The sequence below is a fragment of the Festucalex cinctus genome, chromosome 2 (assembly GCF_051991245.1).
Source record: "Festucalex cinctus isolate MCC-2025b chromosome 2, RoL_Fcin_1.0, whole genome shotgun sequence".
Classification (NCBI taxonomy): Eukaryota; Metazoa; Chordata; class Actinopteri; order Syngnathiformes; family Syngnathidae; genus Festucalex; species Festucalex cinctus.
The window spans coordinates 9714400-9729998 of record NC_135412.1 but is presented as its reverse complement, the minus strand read 5'-3'; the positions used below and the strand labels follow the sequence as shown (position 1 = coordinate 9729998).

The window sequence follows — 15599 nt, the reverse complement described above, 5'->3', positions numbered from 1 at the left end:
CACAGAAGCGAGAGAACAGCGAGATGAAGCAGGAACACAAATTCACAAGTCACACACAAAGGAAAGTACTTGGAGATGAGATTACTTTTTATCACTGCGCTGTATTAAATATAAATGAAAAAGAAAGAAAACTTTGGGGGTTTTTTAATTATTATTTTTTTGCATTCTGAAAAAAAAAAACCATTATATAGAAAGCCCAAAATCATTTTAAAATGTATTGAAATGCTCTTAAATTATATCAAAAGTAAGTTAGCAGGATCTTTCGGAGTGGTGCAAATAATTAATAGAATTTTTTTTTGAGAATATTACATATGTGTCTTTAATCTATAGCAGCAGGGGTCACCAACGTGGTACCCGCGGGCACCAGGTAGCCCCCAATGGCTACATAAGTAGCCTGCGGGCCTGTTCCAAAAATAGCTCAGCATTGATGGGACATTGTGATTTACTAGGAATGTTGTATAAATGATCATTTGAAAAGTAAGTTAAAAAAAAAAAAAAAAAAAAGAGGAGAACGTAGACATTTTTTGTGCCAGACAATTTTCGTGATCAACTTAGCCGATTATTTTGCCCTCCCAAATAATAACATATGATATTAGAGGTGCACCGATCACAATTTTCCTGCCGATCGCCGACCTTTTAAAAAGTCTGGCCTGCTATCTCGATTTTTGCCGATTCCCATTTTTTATTTTTTCATAATAAGCAGCCACCTTTATTGTTCCAATTTGTTTTATTGAAAAACATTGAACAATATCTTTGAAATAATGCATTTTGTGCACATTATGTCTCGCAAATAAAAATACATTTTTGAATCATCTCAGCAGAAGAGGATACTTTTTCAGACATCTGAGGAGCGAGATGAGGTCGGTGGAAAAGATCAGTTCATTTTTAAGGGATCGGCCGATCACCGATCTCCCAAAATTTATCGGGGCCGATAAAGCGGCCGGCTGATCTATTGGTGCACCTCTAGATAATATTAATATGATTCAATAGCAACTTTGCGATTTCAGAAGTTTGTATCAAACTGGTAGCCCTTTGCACTAATCAGTAGCTAATAAGTAGCTCTCGGCTTGAAAAAGTTTGGTGACTCCTGACTTAGACTAGCACAGTGTCTTACAATTATATCATTTCCAGCTAAATGATGATACATATTATTATATAACAAATACAAAATTATGAATCATTTGAAGGTTTTTTTTTTTCTCTTTTCATATGCATAGCCTACATATGCAAAAATATACATGCTTGACGATGATAAAGAGCAAGAGAAAGTCACCATTGCTGTTGTTAAATTTCAATTTTAATTCAATGTATCAATGAGACTGAGTGATTATTACCTCATAATTCCTACAGTACCATTTTTGCAGTCATTTCTCTGACCTGTGTGAATCTTGATTAAAGACTTTGTCCCTGCCGACTCTCCCGGTCCTTTCTCTTTGCAGAGGAACACTTTCATTCTACTTCAGCCTCGGGAACCGATTCTTCACTTTCAGAAAAATGTATTTTCATTTCAAAACGCCACTGCTGGTGATCACTGGTTCACAAAAGTTGCTCAGTCAACTCTGCTCACACTCAGCCAGACACCAAATGACCTGGAACGTGTCTCTTTGCATGGTAACGTTAGGATTGCTATTAAGCAAACTTTTTTTTTTTTTTCTCCATTCTCTTTTTTTTTTCTCAGACACTTTGTCTCTCGTGCATCACGGTAGTACAGTGGTTAGCACGACTGCCTCACGGTTATGACATTTGGGGTTTTAATCTCAGCTCCAGCCGCCTTGCGTGGAGTTTGCATGTTCACCCTGTGCTTGCGCGGGTTTTCATGAGGTACTCTGGCTTCCTCCCACATTGTAAAAACATGCATGTTAGGTTAATTGACAAGTCTAAATTGTCAACAGGTGTGAATGCTAGTGCGAGTGGCTGTTTGTCGATATGTGCTTTGTGATCGGCCGACGACCAGTCCAGGATGTACCCTGTCTCACAGCTTCAACCTTTATGCCTGTCGGCTCGCTGTGCTCGTTTAATTATTTCATCTTAATGCGGAAGTCTGTAATATAGCTAGTTAGGTCCTTAATATCACAGAGGAGATGTTGACTCAGCATTTTTTTTTTTTATGTTTTGAACTCAACTTGAATCCAATGAAACGAAGCTATGTTACACAAGCTAGCATGTTTAGCCAGCTGAGCAAAGGCGGCTCTCTTTGTGTTTCATAAGCTACTCTTATCGATACAGGCACAGTCAATGTTTTAAAAGTGTTCAAATGTTACAGATTATGCCAGACATTATCGGGATCCTTGATTACCACTGTGGTAAATTATTAAACATAGCTACATTGGAATTTCCACAATTATAATTTGTATGAAGTCAAATGTAAGGTGGAATGAGCAGCCAGTTACTTGGTCATGAAAGATTAATACATAAACATACTGTAAAGTAGCATGAGAGGGGAAAAAGAAGTTCATGTAATGTACAGTACACTAATGAATCATCTATTAGCTTGCTAGCCAGCATACAGCCTCTTCAATTCTGAAACTTGTTGAATGTATTTAATCACTCAGGTTTAATATGTGCATTCAACAAATTCAATGGAAAAATTAAATGTAAGTTGTTATTATTATTATTATTATTATTACTATTATTATTATTATTATTATTATTATTATTATTATTATTATTATTATTAAAAACATAGGTGCTGTATATCTTTTAGCACACATGAACACATCATGTTTAGTTACAGTATCTCCTTTTAGGAGATACTGTAACTAAACATGATGTGGTGACATTTGGCTGTGCATTCTGTAAATGTGGAGTTTGTAAACAACATACAGCTGTGCATTCCTTGGAGAACGAATGAATGCTCAACTTGGGTCAAGTTGGACAAGGACATTAGCAATCATTGTGGTATGACTGGTATGATCCATGAATGTTGGGCTCAAGGGTGACCGCTGTCTGTTGCTAGAGTATGAAAGCGATCCTTGTGCATTAATAGATAACATGCCTGTGATGTCACGTTAGAACAGTGCTTCTCAATTATTTTCTGTCATGCCCCCCCTAGGAAGAAGAAAACATCTCACACCCCCACCGCCCACCCCCGCACGACTATAAATACAAATAAATAAATATAATTATCTCCGTCTCTCTCAGCCTGTCTTCTCATCCCTGTTAAATATTTTTTTATGGTGTCACTTAAGAGTCTGCTACACTTCATGCCTACACTTCATATTCATACACTGTGCTGTGTGCAAAAACGCGTACACCACCGAGCGAATGCTCCCTGCGCACACTCTGCCAATGAGAGCGCCACGGCCCCCTAATGTAGTGGAGGCGCAATTGCACTTTATTCTATCCATCCATCCATCCATTTTCTTGACCGCTTATTCCTCACAAGGGTCGCGGGGGCTGCTGGCGCCTATCTCAGCTGGCTCTGGGCAGTACACTTTATTCTAAGACAGTAAAAATAAAAAAAATAAAAATAAAAAAGCATGTTCCCCTGGGGGGGCCCGCCCCACTATTTGAGAAGCACCCCCACTATTTGAGAAGCACTGCGTTAGAAGATACTGTACTGAGTTTTTTTTTTTTTTAAATGCTACAGGCTCTGCTCTATAGCCATGCTAGCTACTCACGATAGATTTTTTTTATTTTTTTTTGCACAAGCTGAGATGAAACGGTGAGTAGGTTTTTCCCCAGCATTTTATTAGCTCGGCGGCCAACCACTACAACACAAATTACATGCATGGATGGATCTCTCTCTCTCTTTCGCTCTCTCTCCTTTTTTCGTCACTCAGAAAGCAAGCAGTAAGCTGGAGAAGTACCAATTAGAACTTTTTTTTTTTTTTTTGGTAGAATTTCAACTTAATGTATGGAAGCTGTTGAAGCTGAGTCACTTTTGAGTAACACTTAAACATTATAAACATTATGCCATTTTTGCATTCCTGATCCTGTCAACATTGCTCTCACTTGCAAAGGAAGTGCAATCGCAGGATGTTGACTGTGGTTGTAAAATGACTTGACATAGATGAACAATTAGATCAGGCCTCTTTGCTCTGACAAAGCTTTTAGAAATTGCCTCTTGTGGATGCACTCAGCGTTTGAGTGCATCTTTATATTTATTATCTCAGGCCCTGTCCACCAAAACATGAGTCTTCAAGCGTATATTTTGCATGTAAATGCACATTAGGGCACTAAAAGGGCCTCTGTATGATTTCATTTGTCAATATTAGGTATCAAGCAGTGGTGAGCAGCCAGGGCCAGCAAGATTTTTTTTTTTTTTTTTGTCCATCAGCCTCGACGTGTTGTTCTGTAAATCAAATGCGCCCAGGGCAATTGTTAGTGCTGTCTGACTTAAACTAACTAACTTAAACCACATTAGCATTGGGACTGTGACCTTAACTAGTCAGATTTCAAATTCAGCTCACAGGGCCGCAATGATGTCAGCATTTTTCTGTGCTTTGATTGGACGGTCAGGGCAAGTCAAGCAAGAATCGCAAAACATGTCCATATTGATTCTCAATCTCAGATGCCCCATTATACACTTATTTACAGTTCGTGGTTGGGAGAGCTGATTAGTTACTGATAAACTAATTAGTCACTAAGATTACATAAACCCTATAACACTATTTCGGCAAAACATACGCTATGCAAGAAGAAGCCATGAGATTTTGTTGCATGTTTGGATAAAGGTTCATATAATGTTTATTTTCATCTGAGTCACTAAAGTCCACTAAATTTGGGTGTAAATGGAAATTCCAGCTTCCACAGACACAGCTGCAGCGGGGAATACGCTTTTAAGCTTACTGCCACATACAGCACTGCTTTTTTATGCCTGCAAATGTGTTTTCACCAGATTTATTTTCTTGAAATTTTAGACTGTAGACCTGTAGAGAGGTAAATAAAAGCAATTTAGTGAAATTCTGGTGTATTTGTTGACATAGCCCAAATGAATCGGTGTGTTCTTAAAATGCACATCACATGGTTCAGTGTCCTGTGTGACCTAATACCTTTTTATCTCTGCCTGGTGTGTCAGGTTTGACTATTGCAGGTTCATAGAGCTAGACTACGTCCCCATGGAGACAGGTTACATGGTGTCTATGCGCCCGACTAAAGGCTATGCATCCACCGCAAAAGGACACGCTTCCACCAAGTCCCCGGACCGCCATAGCCGTCCAACAAACTCCCCCTCTACCCCTCGCTCCCGGTCCGTCCAGAGCACCTTCTCTGTGGTCCACACTCTGCAGCATGGGAATGATGTGACACGTCGTGCTGTGTGAATGATTCTTTGCATTATTACATGTGAAACACAAGTGGACGGCGTTAGCACGACCTCATATCCATTCTGATCTGTTTTTCAGCTTCATTTGCAACTCATATGCATTGTTTCCAAACTACAGTGGACACTCGGAAACATGAACACATCTGTGGTCAATTCTCTCAAAAGTTTTAAGGGAAAATTAAAGAAAAGGGGAAAAAAAGTTATTTGGATTAGAATTCAAAGAAGAATAAATGAATATGCCAATAACAAAACTAAATTATCAATTTAACTTTGTTTTTCCCGTATGTTAATTGGGCTGTAACGATAATGGCAATATCGTGATATTGTGATATTAAAACTGCCACAATATCGTCGTCGTCATGTTCACAATATTTAAAAGGAACACATTTGTTACAAAAGTCAGGTTGATTTCCATTTTGTTCAATTCTAGCACCCTCTGGTGACTAGTTTTTTAGTGCAGTTTAATTTTAATTTTCACAAGGCATGTTTTGGCTCTACTATGTTTAAAATCTACACTAATTATCAGATGAACGAGAACATAATATGGGTGTGAACCAAGCCAATATGTGGAGGAACTCAATGTATTTGTTATTGTAGGTGGTTTATATGCATTGCTGTTATGTACAAAAGCACAATATTGTGCTTTTTTTGTGTGTCTTTTTTACAATATTGTGACCTTTTTTAAATATCACCAACCTCCCCACAATATTGTGATAATTATCGTATCGTGAGCTGCATATCGTGATAATATCGTATAATAATATCGTGTTTGGATATCGTTACATCCCTGTATGAGTTCTTATGGGGCAGTACTGAACAGCTTGGTGTTTGAAAACCGAGTGTCCAATGTATTCCACTGAGTGATCTTGTCCTGCTTTTCGTTTTCAGCCCATTTCAATACTTATTGGCTTTTTCACAACTCAAACCCATTCCAGTGTGTCCTTATTTCTACTGTCGGGACAAATGTGCTTTAGTGGCAAAACATAGCGTTTTTGTGTATTTGTGTGATTGGACATAACTCTTATTTGTCATTTGGTACTTTTTTCGTTGGGTCAGCAGCTCATAGTTAACCTTGACCAGCTTGTGTTAGGGATGTTTTTACCAAGCGCAAACAACATTTTATCTCTTCTTCTTGGAACCAGGCGGTCACCTGCAGCCCCCAGTAACAGGGATCCTTATGGCAACGCCTCCCTCAGTAGCAGCAGCAACTCCGGCTCTTGTAAAGGCAGCGACTGCAGCCCAACCAAAGGGTAAGAAGATATTTTCTTATACGGACTACGTACAACCTTGCGCTCTAAACTGTAGTGGTGTGATGTCCAACCAAGGGACTATGTCTTACAGCTTGCTTTTTCGGAGCTATAAACATGCATTCAGTGGTGGGCAGTGCATTTCAGACGTGGGCTTTCAATTCACTTCTTAGTAACACTACTATCATGTCACAATGGAATATACAAAAATGCAGTAGATCTACAGTATCCAACTTGCCACCTTCCTCGAATGGAGCATTAGTGTGCATGTTTTTGTAACTGTTGAAGACAATTTAAAGCCCTCTCCAAAGAATCTCCAAACTGTTCTTGATTGTGATGTGAATCAAAGTTCCCAGAGAGAATCAATGCAAGCAAAGGACCGAAACTCAGAAACCAACCCCAGCACCACAATCAAAAAGCAGTCATTTTGAAAATATATGACAAATATGTTTTCATGCATTTTGTGTCCCATAGACGTCACCAGAAGTACATATCATGTACTGACAACCACGGTATTCGACCCCCGCCACCAGAACAGTACCTCACACCTCTGCAGCAGAAAGAGGTGTGTATCCGCCACCTGCGGGCCAAGCTGAAAGAAACTATCAACACACTGCAAGACAGGTTAGCATTTAGAATTTAGCCAAGGTTTTTCATTTCTACCTTTACTCTCTAACTAATTCTTTATTTCTGGGGTGACTGTTTCCACATTTTACCCTCTTAGGGACACAGAGATAGATGAGTTGAGAGAAAAGCTTTACAGAATGCAGGAGGACTGGGTGGAGGAGGAGTGCCACCGCGTGGAGGCTCAGCTGGCCCTGAAGGAGGCGCGACTGGAGATCCAGCAACTTAAACAGGCCGTGGACACGGTCCGCGACAGGTTGAGCGATGCCGGGGGATTCAACGGGGATGTCGGGGTCCAGAAGTACTTTCAAGACATCAACACTCAAAACCACAAGCTTGAGAATCTGTTGCTCAACATGGAATTAGCTCAGGTGGGATTAGTCAAGGAGGGAGAAGCCATAGCAGGCCGTCGGACCCGCGTTGGGGGTTCGGCGCCAGCGTCAGTGTCTGGGGAAAGTCCAGCGGGAATACCAAAACCAGCAATAGGAGGAAGGGGGTCTTGTTCTTGTGATGGTTCGCCAGCCCGTTCTCTGACCCGTAGCTCCACCTATACCAAACTGAGTGATCAAGCAGCAAACCGAAATGGCAATGGCGCGGATTTTCCTTGTCTTTCAGCTGATGGAACTCAGGACAGTGGCTTTGTCTGCTGCGGGGAGAGCAGTAGTGTCCCGAGTCGGGCTGACTTGCTCCTAGAGGCCGCCTTCCTCTCAGAGGAAACAGCTTCATTGCTCAACTCCTACGCACAAACCTTTTCCCGCTCCACCTCCAACTCTTTACCTCACACTTACTCCCAAACTTTACCTCATTCGTTCCCTCACAACCTGTCACACTCGGTGCCCCACACTATGCCGCACTCCGCCACCTACGAGAAGCTGTGCTCCGGTGAACGTCTGCCAACATTTCGTTGTGGCTTAGGTGGCGGCAGCTGTATGAGCCACCCCTGTTTGTCACACCATCACCTCTACCTACACCCCCTACGCGAAGCAGGCATTCAGACCGAGAGCTGTCCCATCCCAGCAACATCAGGTTGCCCATCAGACTTGGATACGATTGCTGAACAACGTACCTTCAGATCCCAAGCCTGCAGCCCAACTTCAACTTGGATGTCCGACGAAGGAGATGAAGATATAGACTCCATCACCACCACCACTTCTGCAACCAGATCAACTGTCATGAGCGCAGCCACAGAGCCAATTCCATGTTCCAAATTGCCACGGGTTAATTCCATTCCGCGTTCTGCCACTGTGGCCTGTTCAATGGAGAGCCCTTCGTGTGAAGGGAAGGAAGAGGAAGAGGAAGAACCTGTTGCAGTAGACAATGGGGGTGAAATTTCAGGAGTCCAATCAACAGAAGTACAGCTGAAGACAGAGCCAGCAAAATTGGTGGAAGATCAGGACGAATCAAAGGAGGTAGCACTTTGCATTCCAGCAGAGAGAAAGGAAGGCTTATGGATCGTCGAGGACAGACCATTTGGGAAAACCCTAGAAATAGCCAACAGTAACCAAATCCAGCAAGCAGATGGCCTAATTCAGATTGAAACATCAGGACTGGGCACATGTAGCCCAGAATCCCCACAAAGTGGAGAGAAACCTCACACCTCCCAGCCAAAACGATTTATTTCCAATGAAGAGGGAGCTAGTGTCACCGCTGTTGGGGCGCATGACAGCGAAGACAACAAAGAGTCAGAAATTGATGAAGACGGTGGTGCAGCAGCAGAGGAGGGGGACTCCACTTCTGGTCCTGGGCCGGTACAGAAAAGCTACTGGAGTCGCCACTTCCTGGTGGATCTGTTGGCAGTGGCGATCCCCGTGGTGCCGACGGTGGCGTGGCTGTGCCGGGGTCCGGTTCGAGACGGGCAGCCCATGTACCACATTGGGTCACTGCTGAGGGGCTGCTGCACTGTGGCTCTGCACTCGTTGCGCAGGGGAGAGGGGTTGAGACATTACCCCGCAGGCGGGGGAGACCTTGGTGGATCTCAAATGTGAACATAGGTTCTTCTAAATTCCTTCCATTAGGATGTTGACCGTCACTTTAAGGCTTTGAATCGGGAAAAGTCTGGTGATACAGTCATGAACGTCCTGCCCTGAGGGGAGCTTCAGAAAGACGAAATACAGGATCGTGCTCGTAAGAGATTAAGTGACTGGGTTGTCCCAACCACTGGTCTAAGCTGAATGTGCTGATTGAACTGAATAATCAATACTCGGATGTTTAATGCTGATTGTTTCGGTTTCAAATGCAGGGAAATTGCTGACTCGCCGAGGACTGGACCTAGCACTTTGTTGGATATGTATACAAAATTGTCTCTTGTAGACAAACTAAAATCCATTCATTGAGTCAAATTCAAAAAGTGTCTCCCTTGTCCTTAAATGTCCTAAAAAAAAATCATATTCATTATCATTAGTCATTTGTGTCTTTCCACATTGAATGATACAACAGTGCAATTAATTCCAAACAAGTCCCCAAAACAAAACCCCATGAAGCCATTGCAAATGGTATTGAAGCCACATTTCCACCACGCAGTCTCGTTTAGTCCATTCCAGCTCACTTTGGTACCATTAGGAACAGTCAATCCAGAAGTGTCTTGTGTTTCCAGTGAGCGGTGTTATTATGAAAGTGGTTTTCTGCCTTCTTTCCAACATTCTCGTTGTCTTGCTAAAGGACACCCGGGCAAGAGCTTTTCCAGTAGACCAATGTTCCATATTTACAGTTGGTCGTTAAGAGTTTGGTCTACCACTGAATTAGAAATTATGATCCTCTAGTCTTTAAGCCAAGGAGTAATGATGCCACGGTGTGGTGTCTTTACAACTGTTAGCAATAGCAACAAATCAAATCTTCCTTGAACTGACGTTAACGCTACTTCTTGGTGGAAATGGGGCTTCAGTGTCCCATCTTGTGGCTTTTGGACATTTCCACAAATTTCCTGCACCTCTGCTTGTCCTCGTGCTGCTAAATCTAAATTAACAACCTTGGTCAGATCGTCATTTGGACTATTCTAGAAAGTTCCTTCTCCAAGAGAAACAACCTCAACATGCTAGATGATAGTTGATACTATCACCTATCCCCGTGATAGGTCAACCACAAACCTCTGCTTTGGAATTTTATATACCGTATTTCCTCCAATAGTGGCTGTGACCGTTTATTTGCGCCAACTCCAACTAGTACTGGGCATTTGGGAGGAGGCCTTTATTTGTTGAATGGTTGACAGGGTTGTTACCTCAGTTTTACATGAGAATGGCATATGAACTGGCTAACATTGCGTGTCTTTTTATTCTTAGTTCCCATCAACAATGTAGTGCAATTGGAAGGTGTTAATCAAGGTTCCCTGCTTACGTTTCTGAACATCAGTTATGATGGATGTAGATAACTAGCTAGCATTAGCACCAGGCAGTAAATTGACGCTTAGTGTCAATAGAGCAGAGGCCACTATTTGAGGTTATATGGTCACTTAATAGTCACTATATGGTCAGGTCCAGTGTCTATATTTCAAGTAAACAGTTTATGACGTCCCCGACATACGCCGTTTTGGGGTTATGAACACTACGATGAACTAGCTTGTGCAGCCAATGTAAAAATACGTCATCACTTAATTGACACAAGAAAGCTCACCAAGTTACCACCACACTAACAGTTTTTCCATTCTATTGTTTGTTTATTGCCGAGAAGCATTTTTCATACAAATATTTAGTCAAATTATAATAAATAGAAATAGTCTATCCATGCCCATTTTTGACCAGAGGCGGGAAACACCCTGACCTGGTCACCAGTCAGCCACGGTGTCCAGATGCTTTCATTCCAAACCAAACTTGCACTTTCACTCTACAACAAGTTAAGTGTAGATAATAACTAGCTGGACGATCACTCACTGGCTCAATTTGTGTGCTACTATGGAACACTCTGCTGTACAGATCTGAAACGTCTGTTGTCTTGTTCAACTGTCACTCTGGACCATTTTGTACATCCTCCAGTCAGTCACTTTGGGTGAAAAAAAAGGCAACTTGAAAACAAGTTCCTTCTGCTATGCATCTTAGTAGACATAGAATAAAAGTAAACATTGTACTTACCGTACATACGGTGGACTCTGAGTTGGAACACATTTGTTCAGATTTAAAACTGTCAGTGCAAAAAGAAATTATTCCTTAACTTGTGTGAATAGTTCAACTCACAATAAACACTAAAACAATTAAATGTGTATGTAGCAAACCTTATCTTATTTCATTTAGTGGTCATCATTACCAATTTCCCTTTTGGTTTACCATTCCTGATGCCCTTGTGAACTATTGTAAAGTATACACAAAAAAGCCTTGAAAATACATACTACGTAGGAGGTGAGCCCATCCAATCACATCTGTCTTGGCATTTTAAGGTCAAATTCCAAGTTGTTGCACCAAACTGAGGGTTGCTGTAGCAAAACGCCTAAAATGAGGTTAGGGGTTTTTGGGTGTGATTTGGTTTTCTTCTTGTGAATGGGTTTATTTTGTGACAATGTAAATATGTAAAGAGGAAAGGAGTGGGGGGAACTAAAAAGCCAAATGATCAACATCGCAACACAGTCTTACGCCGAGTGAAATGTAATTTAGAGACGTAATAAGCAACATGATTTTCTTTCTCGTTTGATTTGCACTATTGTTCACTTTATGAATCGTAAGCAATTACTTGAATTAGTACGGCTGTACAGTCTGTATATGCAGTAGAACTGGTTGTTCTGTACATTTAAATGTCGAACTACATAGAATACATTGTTTGTCCGATCATTTTAGCCTTTCAAACACAAACCAAAAACCGTACAATGCATGAATAAAAGTATTGAGCCACATCTCTTCAGCAATCTGCCAACTCATCATTTTGGACAATTGCATCCTCCGGCTTTGTGAGAACAGTTTGGGGAAAGTCAAAGAATGGCCATGTGTCCCAATACTTTTGTCCATACAGTTTAAATATTGGAAGACTGATGTATAACACAGTGGCGGAAACAAAGCAGTGGAAACATTGTGAATGAAGACATGAATGAAGCTTACAGTAATGTAGTAAGTACAATTGTCACATTCAAAGGAGTGAAATGATGTTCAGATAAATGGGAAAAAAAACAAACACTTGTAGCTTCACTTGAAGTATAAAAATAGGCTACAACTGTTAATACTAAGCGGTTAAAGCAATACAGTGGTGCCTTGAGATATGACTGACCTGACTTGGGCTTTTTTCAATATGAGCCGCCATTCAGCTGATTTTTAATTTTTTTTCCCCTTTTTTCTTTGACTTGCAAGCACAAACTTAAGACATTAGCTTTGTACACCGGTAGTGACTCAACTCACACAAGTAGCAGTCACACAAACAATGAGACAAAGAGAATTATGCGTGTATTTAAGACAACCACTGTGCTTAACCTTTGCTCCGCTAGCTTAATGCTAATGCTAATGCTAACACATAATGGGAATTACCATGGTCCTTTAAGGAACAGATATTTGAACACAGAGTAGCAACCAATATAGATAGATAATTTAACAATGCTCACAGTTGTATATTATTTATCCTCAGTGAAGAACGACTTCTTGTAGCTGTTGTCTGCAGTGCATTGAATTTAAATAAGAAAATCTAATAAGCAAAACCGGTTTCATTCTATTTAATTACAGAGGGCTATATTTCTCAATTCTTTTTTTTTTCTTTTTTTTTTGAAGGGGGTGGGCTGAAATAGTTTTATTGCATCTCTAATTATTTAAATGTGTTAAAGTGGTCGGGTAAATAATTCATTTGTATCTCAAGGTGCCACGATTTACTTAAAATTTTTATCTATAAAGAGCAAACAGAAATTAATACTCAGTTATGCTAAAACGTAACAGCAATTAATCAGTGAGTCTCAACTTACGTTATGGTGTAATGCACAACAAAGCACTTTTAACCGTTTTAATCATCACACAAGTGTAAAAAGAAGGTAATAACGAATAAGTTTGTCAAGAAAGCCCCGCAGATATTTGTCTGAGACTTTAGAGGTAGATTTTTACTGAATTCCACATGATACAATTTCAGAGGTTGCACCGCACATTCATTTCAGAATAATAATAATAGTAACACTGTTGAGAGTGTTATTCAAGAGTAAATACTTGTTTTTTTTAACTTCCGCCCCTCATAGCCATATACTGTACGCACTGTAACCGTCCAAACCGGTCAGCTGATGTGGGTTACGTTGCAACAAAAAGCCATTGAATTTCCTTATCTTCAGAATGAATGTCAATGTGCCGGTTCATGACATGTTTTTTTTTTCTTTTGTTTTTTTTCCCTGCATTCAAGCAGATGCGTGTTTGTAAGTTATTGAACCCTCGCAAGTATAATACAATTCCAAGGTCAGATACTTCAACTCATATGAACACATTACGGATGTCCCCAAGGGTTTCATTTTTTAAAATGTAATTAAAACAATGGTGTTAGTTGAAAAAATAAAAATAAAAAACATTCTTGTTCCAACTTCTATTTAACTCAATTTTGGTGTATCATAGTCAATGCAATTTAACAGGTTTGACATCAAGTGTCAGTTAATTAAGTTGACAACAGAAGTTTGAAATTAAAAATAGTAAAGACAACATATGATTTTAATTTTTTGATTGGACTTGAAGCAATATTTATGCAGATGCATGAGACAGTTATCAGCATAAAGACAGCATCAATATTAAACTTGAAATTGTTCTAACTGTATGAACGTTAACATAAAAATACCAAGTTGTTTGGCCAATTCTTTTCATATTCAACAAAATACAGTTTCATTGAACCACTTGACAGACACCCGATCTAATTTTCTTCAACCAAGTTATTTCTGTGACCACTGTGGGGTTTTTCTTTCATGAGCAGAGGGATTTGAACCATTTTGTCCACTTTTCATGTTGTGCAAGTGTGTACAAATAAATCTTGTCGGTACTCAAGTTTATAATTTGATGACTTGATTAATTGCATCTGATTGTTATCTTTACTTTTTAAATGTCAACATATTTTCGGGCTTCTGCTTTGCAAGTGACAATGTGCCTCATACAGAATTAAATCACTGCAAACATCACCCGGTTCATTTCAATTTTATCTTTTTTACTTCAGTATTTTCATACTCATTTTGTTTTGAAATTAGATGTACTATTTTCTTTGCCAGTATCGTCACAGTTTTCTGCCCCTCAATATCTCCAGCCCCACTTTAGTGACATTTGCCGCTGATAATACATACACCACATATTTCTAATTACTGTACATCTTTTTTTGGAAAGACAGATTGTAGGCAGGTGTCTGTTTTTGTCATTATGTCTATTAACTGTCATCGTATTTGGTAATCTTTGTCTGCTGCTGTGCTTATGTATGTACTTGTATGAATGTACTGTAGTAGTTCTTTTAACATCGTACCACTGAGGACATCCAGTGGCCTTGCATAAGGACATCAATGCTGTATATTGGAAACATGTATAATGTTTAGACTATTTGAATTGCAATAGTGTGTACAGTCATACATACATATGAATAGGCAACACTCACATTAAGACAAAAAGCTCCAAGACATTAAAACAGCATGGAGGAAATTGTTGTCGTCTCTTGTGTGAGAGTCTACATCATTTGGAGTCTGTGCTGACAACTGTCTGCGAGTAACTTTTTTTTTATAGTGTAACTTCACGAGATTCTCTACAACAAACTGCTCCCCATAAGCAAATTATTCCTTCTCTCCCCCTGTTAAAAATAACATTATATTCTTCTAATATAACAACTTTGATGTCAAAACTATACTGCATGCTTTTTATCTCTCTACTATGGCTTTTTGAGAATATTATCATTTAATTTTGAAAATTAGACTTTTTTTTTTTTTTTCTTGAAAACATACAGCCTCTGGATTTTTTTTTATTTTTTATTTTACTCTAAAATATACGACCATACTCTTGTTTCTCCTACTAGAATCTTGAAAATTAATATAAATCTCAAAGCTGTTTCCAAAAAATATGTGACTTTATCCTCGAAAATATACAAGTTAACTCTTGCGATGTAAATATGTACTTTTTTTTCATATTCTCCCTAATCCTCATGTGGTTATCTGAAGCATCAGTAGATAAGGGTAACCATCTCGCAAGATGAATTCTCGCGGTATTTGTGAGTTCGGCCAATCACAAAGTGACATTGTGTTTGGGGGCGGGATATCTAACTGACGAAACCAGGAAGCCAGCGCCGACGCCGAAGCTAGCTAACTAACAAATCTAACATGGACGAATGAACGCTGCAATTAATTCTGTTATTGCAGAATTACTCACCGTTTCCTTGTTGAATGTTTAACAGCGAGGGGCACTTCGTGAATTTCTAGCTGGTAAGATGCTCGTGCTTTTCCCCCTTTCGACATGAACGAAGATGAAATTTTCACCCGTGGCCGTGATTGGTTAAAACAAACGTGTAGAATGCCACATAGTCCAATCAGCTCGAATTATTGTACAGAATGTCCCGCCTTTTGCCGACAA

The 15599-nt window shown here is 39.9% G+C and overlaps 1 protein-coding gene across 9 annotated transcripts in view; it reads left to right on the top strand.

Moving 5' to 3' along the window:
- snphb (syntaphilin b) overlaps positions 1 to 14681 on the top strand; it is a 29025-nt gene extending 14344 nt beyond the window's left edge. For 6 of the 9 annotated variants that reach the window (XM_077512728.1, XM_077512725.1, XM_077512726.1 and 3 more), the window contains 4 exons: positions 5021 to 5191; positions 6409 to 6516; positions 6988 to 7137; positions 7238 to 14681. In XM_077512728.1, the coding sequence (XP_077368854.1) occupies positions 5021 to 5191; positions 6409 to 6516; positions 6988 to 7137; positions 7238 to 9122 (2314 nt within the window). In that variant the 3' untranslated portion in view covers positions 9123 to 14681. Of the gene's footprint in view, positions 1 to 3526; positions 3665 to 5020; positions 5192 to 6408; positions 6517 to 6987; positions 7138 to 7237 lie in introns of those variants that run through there. The other 3 variants (XM_077512732.1, XM_077512730.1, XM_077512733.1) reach the window with 3 other exon arrangements.
- The last annotated feature ends 918 nt before the right edge of the window (positions 14682 to 15599 follow it).